The 21,083-nt window shown below is 39.1% G+C and overlaps 1 protein-coding gene and 1 long non-coding RNA gene across 2 annotated transcripts in view; both read left to right on the forward strand.

The window, feature by feature from the left end:
- Positions 1-3,495: 3,495 nt before the first annotated feature.
- The window catches only part of LOC107090111, a 40,359-nt gene continuing 22,771 nt past the window's right edge, over positions 3,496-21,083 (forward strand). Inside the window, exons 1-2 of the long non-coding RNA XR_001481467.1 lie at positions 3,496-3,703; positions 19,338-19,534. This is a non-coding gene — a long non-coding RNA (uncharacterized LOC107090111). The remainder of the gene's footprint in view (positions 3,704-19,337; positions 19,535-21,083) is intronic.
- Positions 7,146-9,388, forward strand: LOC107090110 (transcription factor Sox-1a). Its single transcript, XM_015383302.1, has one exon. It carries the CDS (start codon positions 7,507-7,509, stop codon positions 8,539-8,541), a length of 1,035 nt encoding a protein of 344 aa, XP_015238788.1. The 5' UTR covers positions 7,146-7,506; the 3' UTR covers positions 8,542-9,388.

The raw sequence follows: 21,083 nt of genomic DNA on the forward strand, positions 1-21,083 counted from the left end.
AAAAAAAAGAGGAAGAGAATGTGAAAGAGACTGCCGTGCTAATTTCAAAATCTGATATTTTTCCACTTGAATAATTTAGGCTTACAATATGTCTTCATCTAAACATGCTGCAGGATTTTTTTTTCTACTTCCTCTTGAATAATGGGATGTTTCTTCTGGGTTTGTCATCTGTGATAAGATGATTATCTGAAAGGTCTGTGGCACATTGTGAAGAGAGTCTCGTCTTCTCCGCTGGAGTAGGTAATCCTGGGTAATAGCATTATGGACACAGTGTTTTCCTAAAGCCCATGATTATCCACCGCTGTTTGCCACGGGATTGACACTGGCCTCCCTGGTCTCCCTCTTCTCCTCCTTTTCTCCCTTTCTCTCCCTCAGTGTCACCCCGTCTCTGACTCACCACTCCATCAAGCCCTCGTGCGCTCCTCTCCTGCAAGAGAAGAAGATGAATATAGAGCGTACGGAGCAAACAAAGGACCAAACTGCTCGTAGACAAGAGTGCCCTGATTTGAATGACATGTTATGCTCTTTTGCAAAACAAAAACCACACTCAGTTTGTCACTTTTAGGGGCATGGGATATGCTTTGAAGTCTGACATTATCTCTGCTGAATCTACATCCATGCAATATAGAAAACTGTTTTGTTTTCTCATTTTATTATCCTTCTAAATCAATTGCCTTTGATTTATTGGTCTTCCAGTTTTGTAAGCACAGTGATATGGTGTTGAAGAGGGTGAGAGTGTAGCTGAGCTAAGACCTATGCTTTTTAGACAACTGGCTCCCTCTTTCTCCAGCCCTTTTAGACCTGAACTTGAGCTGATCTCCTTCTCTTCTCCCCCTCACTTACCTAACACACTTTTACTTAGCCAAACCACTCTGTGTCAATCTTGTCATGTGGTTTATGTGTTGTTGTTTTTGTCCTCAGTGCCACATCTTTCAAAAGCTGCTAAAGTAATCTCTCATGACTGAATGCAGAAGTTTTAGCTTTAATCTGGAGGCAGGTTATTTTTTTTTTAAGTGGGTGAAGATGGTAAAGGAAAAAGCTGGTTAACCCACAACAGGGTTATGTTAGGAATATGTTTGAATGGGGAGCCGTTCAATGCAGAAAATAAAATGTAAAGAACTGTGAACATTTTCAAACTTCAAAACTTTAACCTTGACCTTCCTGATTTGTCCCTTGGTCTCTGTGATGATGTTTGATCTCTTATGTTCTCTAAACAACCTCTGAGGCCTTAACTAAAGATCCGAAATCATAAGATTAAATCACACAGAGGTGGACTCACTTTTCAGTTGCAATACATTTTGTTTATGAGTATATGTATCAAAGAAAGCTGGATACAAATAGCAATCAGTCTTTTCAGATCTTCAATTATAAAAGATGCCAATGTTTAATTAGCATGCCCTGAGCTGGTTTATTTTCAACCTGATAAGCTAATTTCATAAGGTGAATACAAAGAGAAGGATTTTTGGACAATCTGAAACTTTGAGAGGAGGCGATTGCTGATGTGAATGTGTTGTTGTAAAGCACTTTTGGTTGATGAAATGGACAAGGCAGACCTGACTTTCAGCAGATTAGTTTCTGCAGATTTTGTATGGGAGGTAAAAATAACAAAAACAAATCAGAATTCTGATATATTCTTTATAAGCTGAATAAATAAAACCTTGATTAGCTCTAAATTGTCAAGTGCAACTGCTTAGAGTGTTAGTCCAACCAGATTTGATGCAAGGGTTTTAGGATTTAAACATTTATTTGAAAAGAATCTGTAATCTAACATTGCTATACATCTAAACTAAGAAAAAAATAATGAGGTTGACAACCAATGAAATGGACGCTTACAGATTTTTTAAGATGTTTAAATGTTGCTAAAATTGGTGTGGAGTTTATAAAAAGGGGCTAACAAAGCCACAATTAAAATAGGAGCGACGTTTAATCTAAAGACGTCACACTAAAAGCATGTTGTTGTTGTTTTGTTTTTATTAACTACAGCAACTCTCCAACCTTTTAGCCATGAGCAAAATGTCCAGTTTCTGGAAGAGCAGTTGAATTTTCTGCTAAATAAAATGCAATTTGAATTGCATAAACAACAAATGAATTAAAACTTTAAAAAATTTAACTTGTAAGAAATAAGGAAAACTTTTTTCCCATTTCTTTTACGTTCAAAATGTACTATTTGTGCTCATTTATCAAGGAGGCTGCATAAGAAAATCCCACAATAGTGATACTAATCTTAATTATTGCAATAATATTATGTGATAAATTCACATTTATTACATCTGGTTTAATCTTTTTGCACAATGCTTTGAAGAGCCACCTTTACTAGAGGCAAAATTTAAATAAGTTATTAACGTGTCAGTAATGAATTCCTGAATAATAGAATATGCTATATCAACATTGTGAAGACTGAAATTTGCAATACAGTGAATTTACAGTTTTAGTCACCTTTTATTAAAAGCAGACATTTCTGGTTGCATTATAAATAAATTTACTTAATGATGAAAATAATTGATCATTTAGTCCTCAGACTGTGGTCATGCTTTATTCCTTTTTTTTTTTTTCTTGCTGCTGTTTTCTGGAAAGTAAAAATAAAAATAAAGGGCTAACCAGATCCGTGCTTCAGACATCTAATGCTCTGGCCACCAACAGGTGCCACAGGTAAGGTGGGGGCAGGAGTGAAGCCCCATGATGTGTTGTAACAGGCAAAAAGCAGCCCACGGGATTTATTAACAAAACAAACTTATCTGCACCAGGGTCTCTGCTCCCATGTTTGCACAACAAACATGCTGAGGTTTAATCTCAGAAGAACTCAATCTTTGAGGTACTTAATAGGAGTAGTAAATTAAACAGTAGGAGCAACACTTAAAATAGGTGAACCTTCCTTTAATTAGGAATCCTTTAATTAATCAAGTTGTGTGTTTGTGTGTGTACTATGGGTGTGTGTGTGTTTCTCCACCTGGAAGCTGAAGGACCAGCATGCTTTTAGGCTGTGCAGGCTCACATAGGCCCTATGTGCAACACATAGGATGTTTTGCACCTCACAGTTTGATCATGTAGTTAAAAACAGTGCATGTCTTGCGTGCAAAAAATAAATAATTAAATGCCTCCATAAGTCGATAGCTCTCCCACCACCCCCGACCCTTTTTTTTTTTTTTTTGTGTATCCTTCTTTTTCGGTATCAGTAATGGGAGTCAGTATCCAGGAGGAGGCGAGGGGGGTGTTTGGGGCTCCTCGCCAAGTCCTCGCCCCTCCTCCCCGGAATGCGGCACAGCTGCCTTTCAGAACCCCGCCGCTCCAGCCCATTCATACCGGAGTCCCCCCCACCCCATCCCCCCCCTAGTCCCGTAAAAAAAAAAAAAAAAAAAAAAAAAAGTGGCTATTTATTAGAATACTTGTTTTGTATTGTTCTGCGCCACACAAAAGACGTTCATTACGATAGAAGCAAGCCCCGTTCGCAGAGAGAAACAATAACTTGGAATTGTCTGTTTTTTCCCAGAGTATAATAAATGTCATTTCTTCTTGTGTCGGCCCCTCAGTGTGTGTTGAGTGGTGGGTTTGGGCACCGGGCATGGATGGCCTTGGCACTCCAGCGGCCGCGACTGTGGTGGCTTAAGTAGCGGTCTTTACACGGAGCTTTGGATTGTGGGGTTTGCGCGTGTGGATCGGGGGAAATGTCCACTTTGTCTGGAGGAGACTACGAGGGGGACCATGCGTAAGTTTGCATATAATAATTTAAATGAGGACGGAGGGGATTTTGAGTTCAGCTTTTTTTTTTGTGTGTATTTTTCTTAGTGTAAAATCTGTCGTTAGTTGTAGAGCTCCATGCATTTTGTTCTTATACCTGCTCAGTCCTGTTGCGCCTGCAGGCTATACTTTTATTTCAGAGCCAATAAGCCCCTCGGGAGATGCTGCATGAGAGCGCACAGGTCTGCGCCTTCTACTAGTTGCTCTCTAATGCAGTTCAGTTTGATTTTAAAAGACTTGATTTGTCGAATATTTTCTAAAAGAAAAAATATAGCAACCTTTAGATTTTTCTGTTATTCAAACGCAATCCTTTTAAGATGGTTGGTGGCAACTAAACTGACGTGTTGCGCGTAAAATGCGTGGGGGGGAGGTTCTGATCTAAACAACTTTCAATTTAGATTAACGCGCAAAACGACGCGCCGTTGTTCGTTTATTTGATCACCAGATGACCCGCTGCCTTTTTTGCGCTCAGCACCCAATGCCTCTCCAGCCGCTGTGCGCATAATCAAACGTTGTAGTCGCACGTGGGAAAAAAAAAAAAAAACATATCCCGGCGCAGGTGAATTGCTTTGAAAATGAAAAGTAATAAAAATGAATAAGGAATAAAGGAGACGACAATGATTAAACTGCAGGAAAGGGCATCGACCACGCTGTAGCCGCTGCGCCCCTATAAGCGTAAAGACGCATGAGAGTTTTGTCCGTTTACAGAAAATTTGCTTTTTGTACATAGTGGGGAGAGTTTGTGTGTGAGTGTCTAGGGGGCGGGGGGTCGTGTGTTGGATAACTGCTTTGACCCCCTGGCCCCAGTCGTACACCGTCACGACGGTGCTCACACATTCTTATCCAGAGGCAGGGGCCACAAAGGAGCGTGGAGGTTTGAAAAGGAGGTTTGTTAAAAGAGGAACTGAAGAAGGGGGGCTGGAGGGTGGCAGTGGAAGTAAACAGGGGGCCACCGGGGTCCTAGTGTCGGTGTAAAAGGCTAATCCTCTATGTACAACTCCTAAATCCTCTGTCAACAGGGAGAATAAAGAGCAGTATTAATCATTACTTCCATGACTTCATGATTGCACCCAAGAGATTAAAAAAACAACTAGCTTACAACTTTATGATAAGATTAATTTCACCAATTTTACTTTTCATGTGCATACAGGGAAAATAGCCCTTAGTTTGAATTAAAATTTAAACCGCCAAAGTTTTCAATTTTAATATTTATTGTTGCACCCTTTAGTTCTTTTGCTCCCTTTTAATTCACCGTATTTTTAAGACAATCGAACATATTAAATACAAATAGGCAATAATTTTTTTTAACGTAAACATTGTCAATTATTTGAAATGAAATACATGAACTATTTTAAACGTCAAAATGCTAAACAATCCTATTTATTTCATATTTTAAATACAGAATAACATGCATTCAATTTGGCCCATTGCTCTCTCCTCTTTTGCGCGTTTCCAGTGTGCTTTCCTGACTCTCCATCATACATTGTCATCTTCCAGTGCACGAGGCCTGAAGCCACGTGAACACCCCCCCCTACACACACACACACACAAACACACACAATGAAAAATCCGCTGTGGGGTAGTTCACTGAGCGCTGTGACATCCCCGTTAACCCCTTTACGCAGAGACCCACGGATCGGTCCGAATGATCCCGCTTCCTCAAACCCCTCAGCAGAGAGCATCACCAACCCCTGAACTCTAATTATTTTAAAAAGAGAGCGTTAAAGGGGAAAACACCGCAAAAGGAAGATAGAAATGATTAAATCGTTAGTCTCGCCACGGGAAGTGGTATTTCGTTTTCCCTTTCAATTAGAGGCTGATTGGGCTTTTCAGAGGAGGTCAACTGTGTAATCTGGATTATGTATGCGCGCACTCTAAGACACGTGAACTGCTCCTATCTGCCACCGGCTTTCAGCAAAATCTTAAAGAAAAGCCATGTTTTGCTTTAAAATAGAGCTTAATGTTAAATGTTACCATCGCCAGCAGACGGCGATACCTGCGCTTTGCCCCAGTTTCACCTCATTACGCGGCCATCCATCCTTATGAACCTCTCCTCTTAGAAGATTTACTTGGCTTTCTTTACAAAATCGCTTTTGTATCATTTCCTGCTCCGAGTGCGTGCATTTTCTCTCCCTGACACATGTTATTACTGCATACCTTAATTACATACCTGAAAGGGAAGCAGAGAGAGGGAGACAGAGGAGGGAAAAAGACGATGTGAACTGGAAATTGGTTTTGGAGCGTCGGTTCAGGAGATCGGGTGAAGAAGACTGTTATTCCTCTGGATCTGTGCATACAATACAAGGACCGAGCTGTTTAGATGTGCATTGATTAGGATGCCCTACTTCTACGACATTATGGAGAAAATGCGACCTGGAAAAAAAAACTGCTTTTAAGAATCTAAATTGGAATAAAAGCAGTTGATTTGATTTGCTTCCAGTTCCTCCTTTTGAATGCCTGTCACTCACTGCTGGACACACCCTCAAATCATTCAATATTGAAGTATAAAAGAGGAGGCTTCCATAACTTCAAAACTATGATCTCAACATTTTTAATGGCTTAAAAAAATAGTATGGTCCAATATTTATATAATCGGCTCGTTTTCTGCCATGCTGACAATGTAAATATTTGTTTTGGAAAGTCATGACTTTGAGCCCCCATCAGTATTATGGAAGCGCACCTTAAAATATTTACATTATATTTTCGTTTTAGTGACTATCGTTTTAGGGAAAAGAGGAAATCTGCATCTCTTAATAAATTTTATTTTCATTATTAATAGCACGACACTATTGCGACATTTGTTGCAATAATACAACTTTCAATAATAAGCGATAGCAGAGTTTTTTTTTTTTTTTGCTTTATACTTTTATTCTTTTGTATAAGTAAGCAGAAAACACAAATAAAATTCAAGACAATACCGTTTTAATGTGTGAATTTCACAAAAATAAACAGAACATATGTCATTCGTGACAACTAATTAAATCATAACAGTTTATTTGTTATTAAATACATTTCCTAACTTATTGAACAACATGCTTGTAATAAAGTGACAATGCAAATTTATGAAGGCCGTTGCACCCCTAAGGATGGCTCCATCCGTGCCACCAGATGCTTCTTTAAAACTTTTTTTTTTTTTTTCAGGTACCTCTGCTAAGATGTCATAAATTAGAACTCTTTAAATTTGATAGAGATGTCTGACTCACTACTATCACTGACAGGAGCCACCGTCACTGCAGACAAATCCGAGTTATTTTTGTTGTTGAAGTGTCTGATAGTCTGTTTGAAAATGTTCAAATGCCTCGTGCTATTTGCGGTATTGATCCTCCTCCTCCTTCTCCTCCTCTTCCTCCGTGCTACTCTATAGTCACCTGACTAAATGCCATGCAAATCATTCTGCTGCTGCAGCCCTATTGGCCGCTTCTGACTCATTTAACTGCTGTCAGTGCGCATCACATGACCGCCGCTTCAAGCAACTTCTGCAACTCCAACAAGGAAAGTGGCTCAAACGCGCATTCTGTCACATTTGGATAAGAAGAGACTCCAAGACCGAAGCCTGAGTGAAATACTGCATGGAGAATATTTTTTTATAAATGTATTTATGCCTTCTTGGATTAATTTGCATCTGCAGTTTGTTTCATTGAGGGGTATTTATAATAATTTTGTGACTCAGTCATCCTCGGCGCACCCAGCATCAACTTGTGCGCGCCCGACCCGATCATAAAAACAGACTTTTTTTTTCTCTGCTGGTGGTGAACTTTAAATCCAGGGTGAATGTATAGCATGATGATGGAGACTGACCTTCATTCCCCCGGTCCCCAAACGAACACGAGTACGGGGCCAACGGGGCCGAACGGGGGCTCCAAAGCCAACCAAGAACGCGTGAAGAGACCCATGAACGCGTTCATGGTGTGGTCCCGGGGCCAGCGGAGGAAGATGGCACAGGAGAACCCCAAGATGCACAACTCGGAGATCAGCAAGCGCCTCGGTGCTGAGTGGAAAGTGATGTCCGAGGCGGAGAAGCGTCCCTTCATCGATGAGGCGAAGCGGCTGCGTGCCATGCACATGAAGGAGCATCCGGATTACAAGTACCGGCCGCGGCGAAAGACGAAGACCCTGTTAAAGAAGGACAAATACTCACTGGCCGGCGGGCTGCTTTCCGGGCCCAGCGGTGGCGGTGGGGTCGGTTTAAGCGTCGGTATGAACTCATCCGGGGTCGGACAGAGGTTAGAGAGCCCAGGGGGTCACGGAGGATCCGCCGGTTCCGGCTACGCGCACATGAACGGCTGGGCAAACGGTGCGTACTCGGGACAGGTCGCCGCAGCAGCCGCGGCCGCTGCGATGATGCAGGAAGCGCAGCTCGCCTACAGCCAGCACCCTGGCAGCGGGGCGCACCACCATCACCACTCACACCACCACCACTCCCACAACCCGCAGCCCATGCACCGCTACGACATGACTGCCCTTCAGTACAGCCCCATCTCGAACTCTCAGAGCTACATGAACGCCTCCCCGTCCAGCTATGGCGGGATCACCTACACGCAGCACCAGGGCTCCGCCGTCTCCTCCTCGGCTGCCATGGGGACACTGGGATCGCTGGTTAAGTCGGAACCGAGCGTGAGTCCACCCGTCAGCGGCACGCACTCTCGGGGTCCCTGCCCTGGAGACTTGAGGGAGATGATAAGCATGTATTTACCAACCGGGGAGCCGGGGGACCCGTCCATGCAGAGCAGACTGCACGCCTTGCCGCAGCATTACCAGAGCGCCGCGGCTGGAGTGAACGGGACGGTCCCTCTGACGCACATTTAGACCTGACATTAAATTAACTGCAAACTGCGACTGAACACATAACCAAATATTTACCTCTTTTCTAAATAACCCCGCTCCCCAGAGCTCCATGAATTTTGTACAGAATGTTTATGATATTGTAAATGAATGGGTAAATAATATTAATCTCAGCTGTGCTCCCAAGTGGAAATATAAAACAAGAATGACGCTGAGAAATTAGTTATTGTGCTACCATCTGTTTGCTCATCACTTCACATTCTTATTTAAAGGGGGGTCGCCAGAGTTACATGCATGGGGGGGATCATTTATTTGCTTAAAATCACACATAATTTTTAAATTACGTCATTGTAAGTTATTTACAAAGTGAGAAAACATGTCATGTTCATAAGAAAGTGCTTTAAAAGATATGGAGAAGAGCATACTTTCCTTAAATATTTGTGTTCATTTTCAGACGCCTGTGTCTTAATTACTTGGAGGTCATCTTTTTATTGTAACATTCTGATTAATGTAAATTGTGAATAATTTGATTATTTCCACAGAATGACGGACAACCCGCTGTTGTAAATTAAGCGCTTTTCTGCAGCTGAAAAGCCCCTGATATTGCATTGAAGAATAATTGAATAAATTTCACAAGATGTTGCTTTGATTCCTAAAATGCGGTCTTAGATTGATTATTTATTGCCGTTTTATGACTAAAGCATTTCAGTGCAGCAAAGAAGCGATAAGTCGCTTGAAAATATTCCCGCACCTTAACATTAAATATTTTTTTGCGTATTTATTCTTTAAAATAAGATATTATTTGTTTAATTTGTCGGTTTAAGGGTTACTTTTATCAGAACTTTGCTTTGAAATAAAATAATATCATCCAATTCTTTCACATACATTCCGGGTATGTGTAGATTATAGGCTACTTTAAAAAAAAAAAAAACATGTTTAATATATTCTTTACCCTAAAATCAAAATATTGGTAAGAAGAAGACTGTAAATGTTTGTTTTCAGATGATCTGTGAAATTTTGCATACAGAGTGCTGAGGCCTCTGATAACCACCTGTTAATTTTGGGGATTAAAATTATTTTGTTTTAAGTTATGATATATAATTTTTATTGATTTTGTTATTCCACTACCTTATAGTCAAATGATGTGTCTTTTTTAAACGAAAGCATCTTACAATATCCATAGATTCAATTTTTCATTTTTTATTTTTTTTAAGAATTACAGATCTGTTCCAGACTTTTTCTCTGTCAATTTCAAAACAGGCTCTCGAAATCTATTTGGAAACCTGTCGAAAACGTGTTACATTTTTTAAATAGTTGAAACCTGTTTTTGGTCATCCGTTTAAAAACAACACCTGCAGAAAATGTGACATTCCCAGGATTATTAATGCGCTGAGTTAGTTCTTTTATTCCTGGAAAGTATTCTTAAATTCTGGTTGTATTATTAGGTACTCGGCAATTAAACTCAAATTTGAACATCTACTTATACAACCTAGTTATTTTGATATAAACTTTATCACATCATACTTTTGAGAGATGTCAGTGAGCTATAGGCCCAATGGACGATGCTTAATTTCTAATACAAACAAACAAACAAACAAAAAAACAATTTTAAGCATCAGTTGGATCAACTGAAGAACATATACGAATAGTTTGAAATCTGACATTTTGATCATTTTATTAACTTAATTTAAGATCTATATCCTGATAACGACAAAAGATTATCCAGATTTCTTTCATCCTGTGATTTTCAAATGCTGTAATTCGTTCTGAGAGTTTTCTCCGTGTCTTCTAATCTGACACTTGATAGCCTCAAGTCTGTAAAGTCGGGGAAAGTAAAGTGCTTGAGGCAGAGCAATCATGTAACCACAACAAGAAATGTGGGATTCATTAAGCAGTTTGTGGCCGAAAGCAGAGATAAATGTGAGGCACATTAGTCCCAGATCTAAAAACTTGATGGCACTAAAGAGCTGAAGCTTTTAGGAAGATTTGGTTGTTATTGCGCACGCCTGAAGGTTACTTTAACAACTGCAGAAATATTCGTGACAAATCTGGTTCAATTAACCACGTGTTTAATTTCACACTAAGAGTGATTTTTATTTTATTTATTTTTTTCAGGAACAACGCAGAAATTATCTGACGTGATTGTGTAAAAAAGATGAAACGCGATTTTAAATTTCCAATCCTCTTAAAATAATTGAAGAAAGAAATTTGCCTTTAAGATGACTTTTTTGACAGCTGTTCACTTTTTGATTGCCATGGGCCTCGTTTCATAATGACTAATATCATGCCAATATAGGAGACTTATGTTTATGATTTATGTTTCTTTTGCCTTTGAATAATCAATTCACAAATACTTAGTTAAAAGGGCCTATTTCACACTGATGAAGACTTGCTTGGCACGTGGATTAAACCTGTTAGGCCTCACAGTAAAGCGTGTTAAACGTCTAGATGCGCATTAATCTGTTGGAGCAAATCTAAGAGGAACAATTGAGACTTTAAATTCCAAAGCGCAAAGAAGATACATCTATGGAGAGATCTCTGCGCCAAAGAGTGCCTCCACCCGTGTGCTTTGCGTCTGTTTCCTCTCTTATCTGCTGATGTGAAGAGATGCGGATTAGACACTGAAAGCTCCGAGAGGCGGAGCGCGTCACGGCGCATCGCCAGGTTAAAAGAGGCGCGTTCTGGCAAATTTAACCCGCATAAATTACACCTTGAGGTGCAAAGAGGGCTGAGTGTAGGGTGCGACGCATACAGAGGGATTCATTTTGTGTGCAAAAGCGGTTTTTCCCGCGCGCCCAAAATGCGCGTGTGTTTGTTTGGTGGTCTGCACGCATGCTTTTAGCTGACCGGCCAATAAATCTCTCCTCCGTGCGCTGCTCTTATCTTGTAGCCACCGATATATTCCGGGCTATGAGGCCATCAGCCGCGGCGCCACAATCAGTTGTTCGCAAAGCTCCGATCCCTTGCACTCCCTGTCCTAAATGGGGATAATTAGCGTCACTTTATCACGCCTCTGCATATTTTCTCCACCTCTCCCCCCTCTTTTCCTAAAAAAAAAATAAATAAAAAATACCAGGCAGCCTGCTCTCTGTCACAGAAGATTATGGAGACAGATTGCACAGAGTGAATGTGCCGGGCGAGATTAGCGCGGAATAGAGAAAGCAGCTGGGCCAATGGATTCCTCGGAAGGGCCTTATCGTGCTATTACACGTTGACATGTTTAACAATCTTGCTGCCTCTTAATCCTGTAGTGCTTGCTCTATCTACCCACAGCTACCGTTCTGCACGCCGGCGCACAGACCTAATGCACTGAGAAGCAACGCAAATATGGCGAAAGTTAAAGAAAAATTGGCTTATTTTCCAACTTTTCCAGACAGAAAAAAACAAATGCTGTTTTATTCTCTATTTATTTTATTTATTTATTTGACTCTCTGGTGTTGGAATTGACTCATACTGAAGTTTTCAGTAGTGAGGTGAAAATAAATTGGTTTGATAACAGCAGCAAGACTTTCAATAAGATCCTCGGATGTCTATGGGGTTTTATGTTCTCACTATACACTTATAAAGGAAGCTGTGTGGTTTCTACATTTATTTGAATAGATAATTTTATCTTATTTTAATTCTATTTGGTTATTTTATTTTACTTTTGAATGAAACTGTAAGATTCCAACCAATCTTTAAACTGCACCCTGTCAACAAAAACTTATTGTGGATAGTGTCATCCCCTGTGAGGAAAATCAGCAACAAATATTAATAGTTTTATGACAAAGTCATAAAACATTAGTCATAAACTAATTGAAACCACAAATGTTGCATGTTATTTTTTCCCTTAAAACCAGATATGAAAGGCACCAAGGCCCTTCCAAACTTATTTGTATTTATGCAATGGCTAGACAGGCACAAGGATAAAACGTTCTGATGCTATTTCACTTGAGCATTAGAACAACTGTAAAGAATGAGAGCAGACACATTTCCAAGTTTCAGTGTGCTTTGTTGGCTTTATTAAAGACTTCTAATGATGACATGGATGCTGAAACGTTTTTTTTCTTTAGTCCGGTTTGCCATCCATCTCCAATAGAGGAACAGTTCTAATTGAAAGCAGGCCAGCCGTGTGGGTTTTAGCCAGAATATGATTCTGAAGACCTGTGATGCATGACCCATCTTAACGAGAGGCTGAAACAAGCGATGACAAGGATAAGGATAAACTTCAGTACTTAGATGCTTTTCTTTCAATCAGCTGTAACAACTTCATATGTTCCATGCAGGGCTTTTTTGTAGATGACACTCAAATCCACTGTAACTTTTAAAAGAATGACATTGGTTCATATTCCATGTGCAGTTATGTTGGAGACTCTGGTTTAACTGACATATCGCCAGCCTATTTGTGGTCATTCTGTGGTGCTTAATGTGGATGTTTTGCACTTAATTGGACAGATGTGAATAACAATAAAACATGTCAATTCCAGTCTACCACAGTCCTCTATAGGAACCAATTTTATGTTATTTTTTTTCTTTGAATTACTTTAAAGCTCGATAGTTCAGGGTGATTCTACAGAACAAAGGTAAACCAAACAAACAAACACACAAAAAAAAGATAAAAAAAAAAGAAAAATAAAAAAAATGCTGATAAAAAACAAAACAAATAGTAGTCCTTTGAGCAAATTAGGTACAACTAACTTTACCTCACTATACCAGCCAGAAGTTACTATTATATTTCAGAGTGAAGTGCATTCATTGCAGACAGGCCATGAAATTGGCAGCCAGGATTGAAACTGTCAATTTACCTGCCACATTGGCGAGTGGCCAAAAAGACAATGCACAACACTGAGCAGGGTTATGTTGTTGACCAATCATGTAGCCCACTGTTTTTCAGGTAATCCTTGCTTTTTTTTCTTCTTGGATTTGGTTTAAACAAGATATGGCAAAATATGGCTGGTGTTTAACAATTAAAAGAGGTAAAATCCGTATAAGTGTGTTATTAATGTGTAGTAACTTGTTTTTTTCTGAGCTATCTTTGAACGCACCATGAGCATATACATGCTGAGGCAGAAGTTCATCACAAAACAGGATGCAGAGCAGGGCTGAATGTGAGAATCAGAATGTTTAACAAATCAGCAGCAAGAAGGAAAAAACTTTGCACAGTTTTTAAATGTTTATTGCTTTAACAGTATGAGCAGAGTCAGGGAGGAGATAGACCAGAGGCCAGCAGCAGAGAAAATGATGTACTGTCTTTACAATAAAGGAGAGAGTATAACTTCCTGAGAATATCTATTAAAATTAATAAAAAAGTTGAACCTAGAAGCAAACAGGGGGAAAAAATCAGCTATAAAGTTAATTAGATTTCCAGCTGGGTGTTAACCAAAAAAATGTGAACATCAGTGAGATGATTGGCTGTTTGTATTTCTATCATTTTTTATTCTTGACTCTAGTCATACCAGCTCAGATACAGTTATCATTATGTAGGTCTAGTCATAAATGAGGTTAAGTTGGTAAATAACATGAAATCATTTTAATGTGTATTCTGTACAACTTCAAAAACCATTTTAAAGAATTTTCTGGGTTGTTCACCTTTATTTTAGACGTAACAAAATTTTGACTGGTAAAAAAAAACATATGTGGGAAGTGTATTTCATATTCCAACTACCACAGACGCTGATGGCTAAAAAGGTTTCCATCTGATTGCAGATACTGGTTTGTTGTAACAAAGCTAGAAAAAGAAAAAAAGTGACTGAATAATTGTTCTGCTGGTTCAAATTTACTTCAGCACAAAATGTACTTCATTCTGGTCTAATTGCAATCAATCAATTTTTTTCTAAGCGGAGTATACATTCATAAAATAACCCTTATCGCCCTGTCAGAATTTAAGAATAGAGGTTATTTGTTTTGCAACCGTAATGAAATTTTGATGAAACTTTTAAAAAACTGTGTTGTCTGCTAGGATCGTGAACTAAGAATGAAGGAATCAAGACCTTTGAATAAGTTCTTATCACAATATATAAACAGTATTTCTAACTAAGATAAAGTAGCAAATGATATTAGAACATCACCTTTAAAAGCAAATGGTCAATTAACATTGAAGTAAATATCAATGGCTAATATTTAATGCCCTCCAAAATTCCTTTGTATAGTGGAAATGCATTCATGAAAGTCACATCTCAGCCCGCCGTGCCTCTCTACTTCCCTGTCCCGTCTCTTCCTGCCAGCCAGGGTACCAGGGTCTGTGTGGGAGTGATTGTGCAGCGCAACTGTTGGAATTTGGCAGTGTTCGTGGGTTGGAGAGTCGCCCCACGCTGAGTCCCTTTCAGAGGCCATGCTGGGCACTGTGAGGTTGGGAAGTTTCAGTCAGCCGTATACAGCTCAATGGACCCCACAAAGGCGATTACAAGCCCCAGCGCATTCTTGTAGAGATGTGGGAGCAGTGCAGGTGTAAGGGGGGGTGGAGGATGGGGTTTGGTGTAAGGGGGTACCCATCAGAGAAGAGATGAAAATGGGACGGACCTGAGACAACACAAAGCCAACTGCTTCTAAGGAACCAGGGTGAGAGAGCAGATAATAAGTGTGTACAAGATGTGATTCAAGAGGATTCAGTGTAGCACATTAAGACATTACTGATTATTGAAAAAGAGAGTTACTGATGTCCTAGTAAACTTTTCCACTTTGACACCACTCTGAAGCATTGTTGTAGACCCTTAAAGAGTTCAAAGTATCTGGCAAAAGTATTAACACCCCTTAAGATCCTGTTTTTTTTTTTTTATAAACAGTAGATTGTTTGAAATATATTTTCAGTTATTTTGGTTTCATTTCTATGGCCTAACCCAGACCCAAATCCTAACCATTACCAATGCATACTTAACCCTAAACCTAACCTCCAACAAGATAACTTTTCTTAATGGAGACCAGCCATTGGTCCCAACAAGTACCTGTAAGTGGCCATAAACGTAAATATTTCAGTACCCCATTGCTCTTTGTCCTGGGGGTTACAGTTCTGGGTTTCCAATGGCTATTGGCCTCAGTGCAGGGTTGATGGCTGCTCTAAGCTAATGCTTTGTGTCTGGCAGCCTTGGATTGATGCAGCCTTCCAGAATCTAGCTGCTTTTAGCTGCAGTTTATACTTTGGATGGTGAGCCCTTTATCTCCACACGTACAAACCTCAAGGGTATGATCTTGGGTTGACATCAAGTCTATCACACATTTGATCCCATACATGATGTTCACCAGAGGTGTCAAGTAACGAAGTACAAATGCTTTGTTACTGTACTTAAGAACACTTGTTAGGTATCTATACTTCACTATATTTCTTATTTTTCTTCCTGCTTCTGACTTCTACTCATTATATTTTCACACAAGTATCTGTACTTTCTGATCCTAACATTTTTAAAACAAAAGTTACTTATTACTTCAGTTTAATGTTTATAAATATTTATTTCACATCATGTGCGCCATCCGATGCAGATCATTGGCGCCATCCACATCAAGTGAAAACTAGTGTAATTGGAAATGTCTGAAAGGTCGGACACAGGCGTGAGCCTATCAGGAGATGGAGACGGAGAACAACAAAACCTCCCTCATCCTTGGCCCTATCTCAAAGAATTTTTCGAAATAGTTGAAAAATTGAGCTTTCAATTCATATAGTGGCATCTGGCTGTTTTTTTTAACGGTTACTTTATACTTTTATACTTTAAGTAGTTTTTGGAGCAAATACTTTTTCACTTTTACTTGAGTAAAGAGGTCAAGTTGATACTTCAACTTTTACCAGAGTGTTTTTAAACTGCATTATCTATACTTCTACCTAAGAAACAAATGTGAGTACTTTTGACACCACGGATGATCACCCATTCACACACATGCAAATTACAACTACAACTACTCACCAGCACACAATCACCCCAAACGTTTAAAGTGCATACCGACATAGATTACTATAACGATATTGCGGTCCTGTGGTTTTAAACACAATTGGGATTCTGTCTTGAAATATTTGTAGAGCACATGTGGCCTGAAGGAAACCACCTGCTCCATATGGTATGCCCTAAATGCCACTACATGTAAAAAAAAAAAAAAAAAAAAAAAAAAAAAAAAAAAAAAAAAAACATTATCAATCAACATATTTGGAATCAAGTTAGTTTGCATAATGATATAGGCCTCTTTAAAAAAAAANACCCCTTGACCAACTGCAATTCCTAAGCATTAGAGAAGTTTGTTTATATCTGATGTGGTCTATTTCACATCAAAGGACTGTTGGAGACATGCAAAAAAGTGCAATTTTAGTACAAAATGATGCACAAATCTAAACACATTCTGATGATTTATTAACCAAAATTAGAGCATTAAGCTGAAATAATCTTTAACCACATTTCCCTGAACACAGATTTATAATGCTGTGCAAATCTATCAAGATTTTTAGGCACTTCTATCAGTGAAGCATATGTTTTTTAATATGACATTCACATGGGATGTTGATGATGTTTTAAAGACGCTTTGACAGTTTGCACGGTCCCTGAATGCAACAACTGGGAATAGGTTGCTCAGCTGCTGTGTTGAGCTGTTAGTCATGATTCCACACCCTATTATCTGAGGTCCCGCCCCCCCACGCCAAAACAGAGCCACATGTTTAAGTAAAAAAGTTTTTAACAAATCTAAAAGTTTGAGAAAAACATAAACTTGAATCTGAAAAGTCGTTTTTCTTTTGTAAAAAAAATAAAAAATAAAAAATAAAAATAAATAAATAAATAAAAATCTATTTGACAGGTTTCATTTATTTTTTATTATGACCAAACTTTTTTCAGGCTGAATTTCTTTTTTTTTTCTTCTTTTTTCTAGCAAACTTTATCACCCCAATTCCATAGTTAAAAACCTTCCATGTTTAGTTTTTCTTTCAAAGTGGTAGCAGCTAGGAGGGCCTTGGAAAATTGGGAGAATAAATAACAAAAATATGCAAAATAATTGCAGAAAAACATTTTTTTTTATCATCATGGCTTATAAAGTTTTCTGCTATTATTATACAATAGCTACAGCATATTTAGGTGAAAAATGTGGATTTAAAACTGAACTTCTAGGCTCTGTCCAGCCTGCCTGTCCAGCAGTTCCAAAACGAGTACTCTGTCCAGCAACAGTATGAGCACACCATGGCTGACAGGGCCCTGAAATGCCCTTCCCCCTTCCAAATAACATACTTGTGTCAGTCTGGCTTTTCTACATTTAAAGGTGCTCAAAACAAAACATAGAGCAAGTGGACAACAACGTGTGTATGGCACTTACAGACATTAAGCCCATCCCCTCCACTACTCACACACACAAAATTACAGAGGTTTCATTTCTGTAGTTCTGCCCTTATTGTAATATAATATATTTGGAAAGTTTTTTTATTAAATAGGAAGGTAATATAGGGTTTGAAAAGATGTTATTAAATACTCTTATGTTAAACAAACATAACAAAAGTAAAAACGAAAATCTGAGAGTTTTTACTGAGATTTTTCTTTTAATTTTTTGTAATACTTTTTTGTTTTTTTTGGAAAAGGAGGTCCCTGGCCAGAAGCTATTGCTGTTTAGGGGCAGTGATTATGAAAAGTTTGGAAACCCCTATCATAAAGCACAGATGACCTCTTTTAATCACCACCAGCTCCCAAAATGAGATCTGAACTCCACCCAAGTTTTTTGGGCAGCCCTGAGGGATTGCATGCAGTCTCTAAGCAACTACTGGTTCAGCATACGTAGCAGCGCATTTATAGGCTTCACTTAATAAAAAAATGTCCATAATGGAAGAATGATTGAGTGTCCAGCCAATGATTAATATTAACAACAAATATGACTATCAGATTCATGTCATCAAAACTTAACAGTTAGATAAGCAGATTTTAAGGGGTGAGGGGAATGTGGGTAAATGTAGTTTACCTTTTTTAAAGCAAAAGTCCGGTCAGCAAGGAATAATCAATGGATCATTATTTATACCTAAAATGAATACGTTTGCAGTGATTTAATGAATTTAGTGTTTAATCAGTAAAAAAATAAAAACAATAATTTTTGTCACAATGACTGAGTACTGGACAGGCCATTTTTGCCCGAATATAGTAAAACCTCACTCTTGACATCTTCCAGCAGTGACCTCACGGTGCGGTAAACTGAAGGCCATTCACCCCGCTTTACAAGCAAAATCAATGCGAACTACTAAACACATCTGCAGTCAACATCAATTATTTAAGATTTCGAGAGGACTTCAACATTGAAATTCACAAGAGCTATAGATAAACTGACAATGCCCACGTTCATGGCAGCTGGATGTTGGAATACATCGGGTAAAAGTGAAAAAAAAACTTAGTTTCATTGTTTGATAGCCAATTTGAAGAGAGAGGATTTTCCATCAAAATCTGGCCAGAGAAAAAACACGTCTTATTTAGCCAACATTTTGAAGAAGATTGTTTTCAAGATGACTTGGATAATAGCGCGTAGTGACAAACACCAGACACAGCACTGGGACTTGTTCAACAGCCGATACCGCACCGTGACGTCACAAACTGGTAGGTGGCAGTAGTGCTCTTTGACAAACATTGATGTCTCCAGTAAACCACATTCAAATGAAAATTACTCTTAATTAAATCCCTATCATTTATTGAACAGCATGTAATAATTTCATATTTAAAGTACTTTCAGAAGTTTGAATTCTGAATGTGACCAGACTTTTACTAGAGCTTTTGCATATAGAAGAATACATTTACATTGTTCTAAGTTCTAACTATTGTTTTGATCATACACCTGCTATGTAGATAATCTCTCTTTTCAAAACAGTCTTTTTTGACTTGGTCACCACTCTATTTTAAATCCAGGTGAGAGGAACCACCCAGATGTCCAGATTGTGCCACTACAACAACGGCTTCCACGCCTCACATGACCAACCCAGAAAAGAAGAACCACTGCTGAATCTGTCAACCCCACAGACAGAGTGGGCTGAGAACTGATGAAAGCCAAAGCAGAGGGTCACCTTGGTTTCAACAAACTAAACAGCTGTTTGACCCAAGTCCAGGTACTGGATTTGTCTTGTTTTAGCCCTGTTATCTGTGTGTAACCCTTTTTGCTTTTGAGCTTGATTTTCAACTTGATATGTTTCAAAAAAGGAATTCATTCTGCAGAAGAAAAAAGAAGTTGTGCCATAAGAGAGCAACACAAATTTGTCATAAGAATGAGAAGTGCCATAAATCAAAATGTTCTGCTACGTGCAAAACTGTACCTCTTCACCCCATCCCACCATTGGGCTTTGCCTTAATGTTGTGCCAGTTTCAGTCGGAATGTGGAACTCCCTAATTCTTTGCGTCATGTCCTCCCTTTCATTATTTCTGTCAGATTTATCATTTAATGCCTTCTTTTAAAAAAGAAACTTTGATAAAGACACGAGGAATAAACAAACTGATGTCATATATGCAGCCTAGGAACACCTCTACTGTGATTCCACTAATTTTAATGACACTTGTAAAAGAGCCAAAATCCGGATTAATATTTTTTTTCCTTTAGATCAAAGTGTCTTAATAAAACAGGCATCATATAAAGTGGTACATGATTAAATATTTTCCTTTTTCTAACGCAAACTAAAACATTGGCTTAGGATTTGTAATCTCATGCTCTTAAATCTTGTAGGTCAAGACAATACCAACAGCTGGGCCAACTTGACTTGCCTTGCCCCTGGACAAGATAATGTACTGTCACTAGTAAAAAATGAACTAATATTTACTGTTGAAGACATGATTGATGCTGCATTCTATCTTCTTTTTTATTTTCTCATTTGAGCTAATTACATTCTCTGTAATGATCTCAGTACTGATGCTGGGCTGATCAATCACTCCATACACCTGCCCAGCTCCATCCTTTCCGCAATCAGGTTTCACTGGATCCATCTGTGTGCACCACTATAAACCAACCCTCAGACCAGTCATCAGGGCCAGATTATCTTGAGCCATACCAGTAAGACTAATCCACCGTTCATCCAGCGTTGCCTTCCTGTCTGTTACCTGACTTGTTAATGAGCCTGCCTGATCTGATCTGTACTGCCTCTGGACTTCCTAATCTGCCTGACCGCTGAGCTCCAGCCCTGCACACCAAACACTTTTCTGAAATAAAATGCATTCAAACATCACTGCCCTCTCTTGGTTGAATTTTGGGTCCAACCACTGTTCCTCACAGTATAATCTGGACAAACATGGACCCATAACCAGACGGTTAATGTCAGGCTGGCATGAAAATATCCATTTCCCAATTGGAGACTGGCATTGCTGAGATTTTAACTCATCTCCACAGCCAGGCTTCTCTGGCCGCATCTTTTCTGTAAGCATCAGCCCCAGTCACCATGTCATGCTAAGTGACAACGACATTTCCTAAACTGCGCCTTACCTCCCCCGAGCTCTCTCGGTGTGATTAGAGTTCCCACTGAGTACCACTGTCTGAAGTAGGTTTTAAGGCCCCGTCCACACGAAGTCAAAACGAACACGAAACGCTGATATTTTCCAAAACGTTTGCCGTAAAGACGGAGACGTAAAATAAATGTGAGCGTCCACACGAATGCATGAAAACGCTGCAAAATG

Source organism: Cyprinodon variegatus, unplaced genomic scaffold (assembly GCF_000732505.1).
Source record: "Cyprinodon variegatus isolate N-32 unplaced genomic scaffold, C_variegatus-1.0 Scaffold281, whole genome shotgun sequence".
In the NCBI taxonomy this organism is placed as follows: domain Eukaryota; kingdom Metazoa; phylum Chordata; class Actinopteri; order Cyprinodontiformes; family Cyprinodontidae; genus Cyprinodon; species Cyprinodon variegatus.

Bases quoted from the DNA above. Each gene is read 5' to 3' on its own strand.
- LOC107090110 (XM_015383302.1), top strand. From the start codon at position 7,507: ATGTATAGCATGATGATGGAGACTGACCTTCATTCCCCCGGTCCCCAA.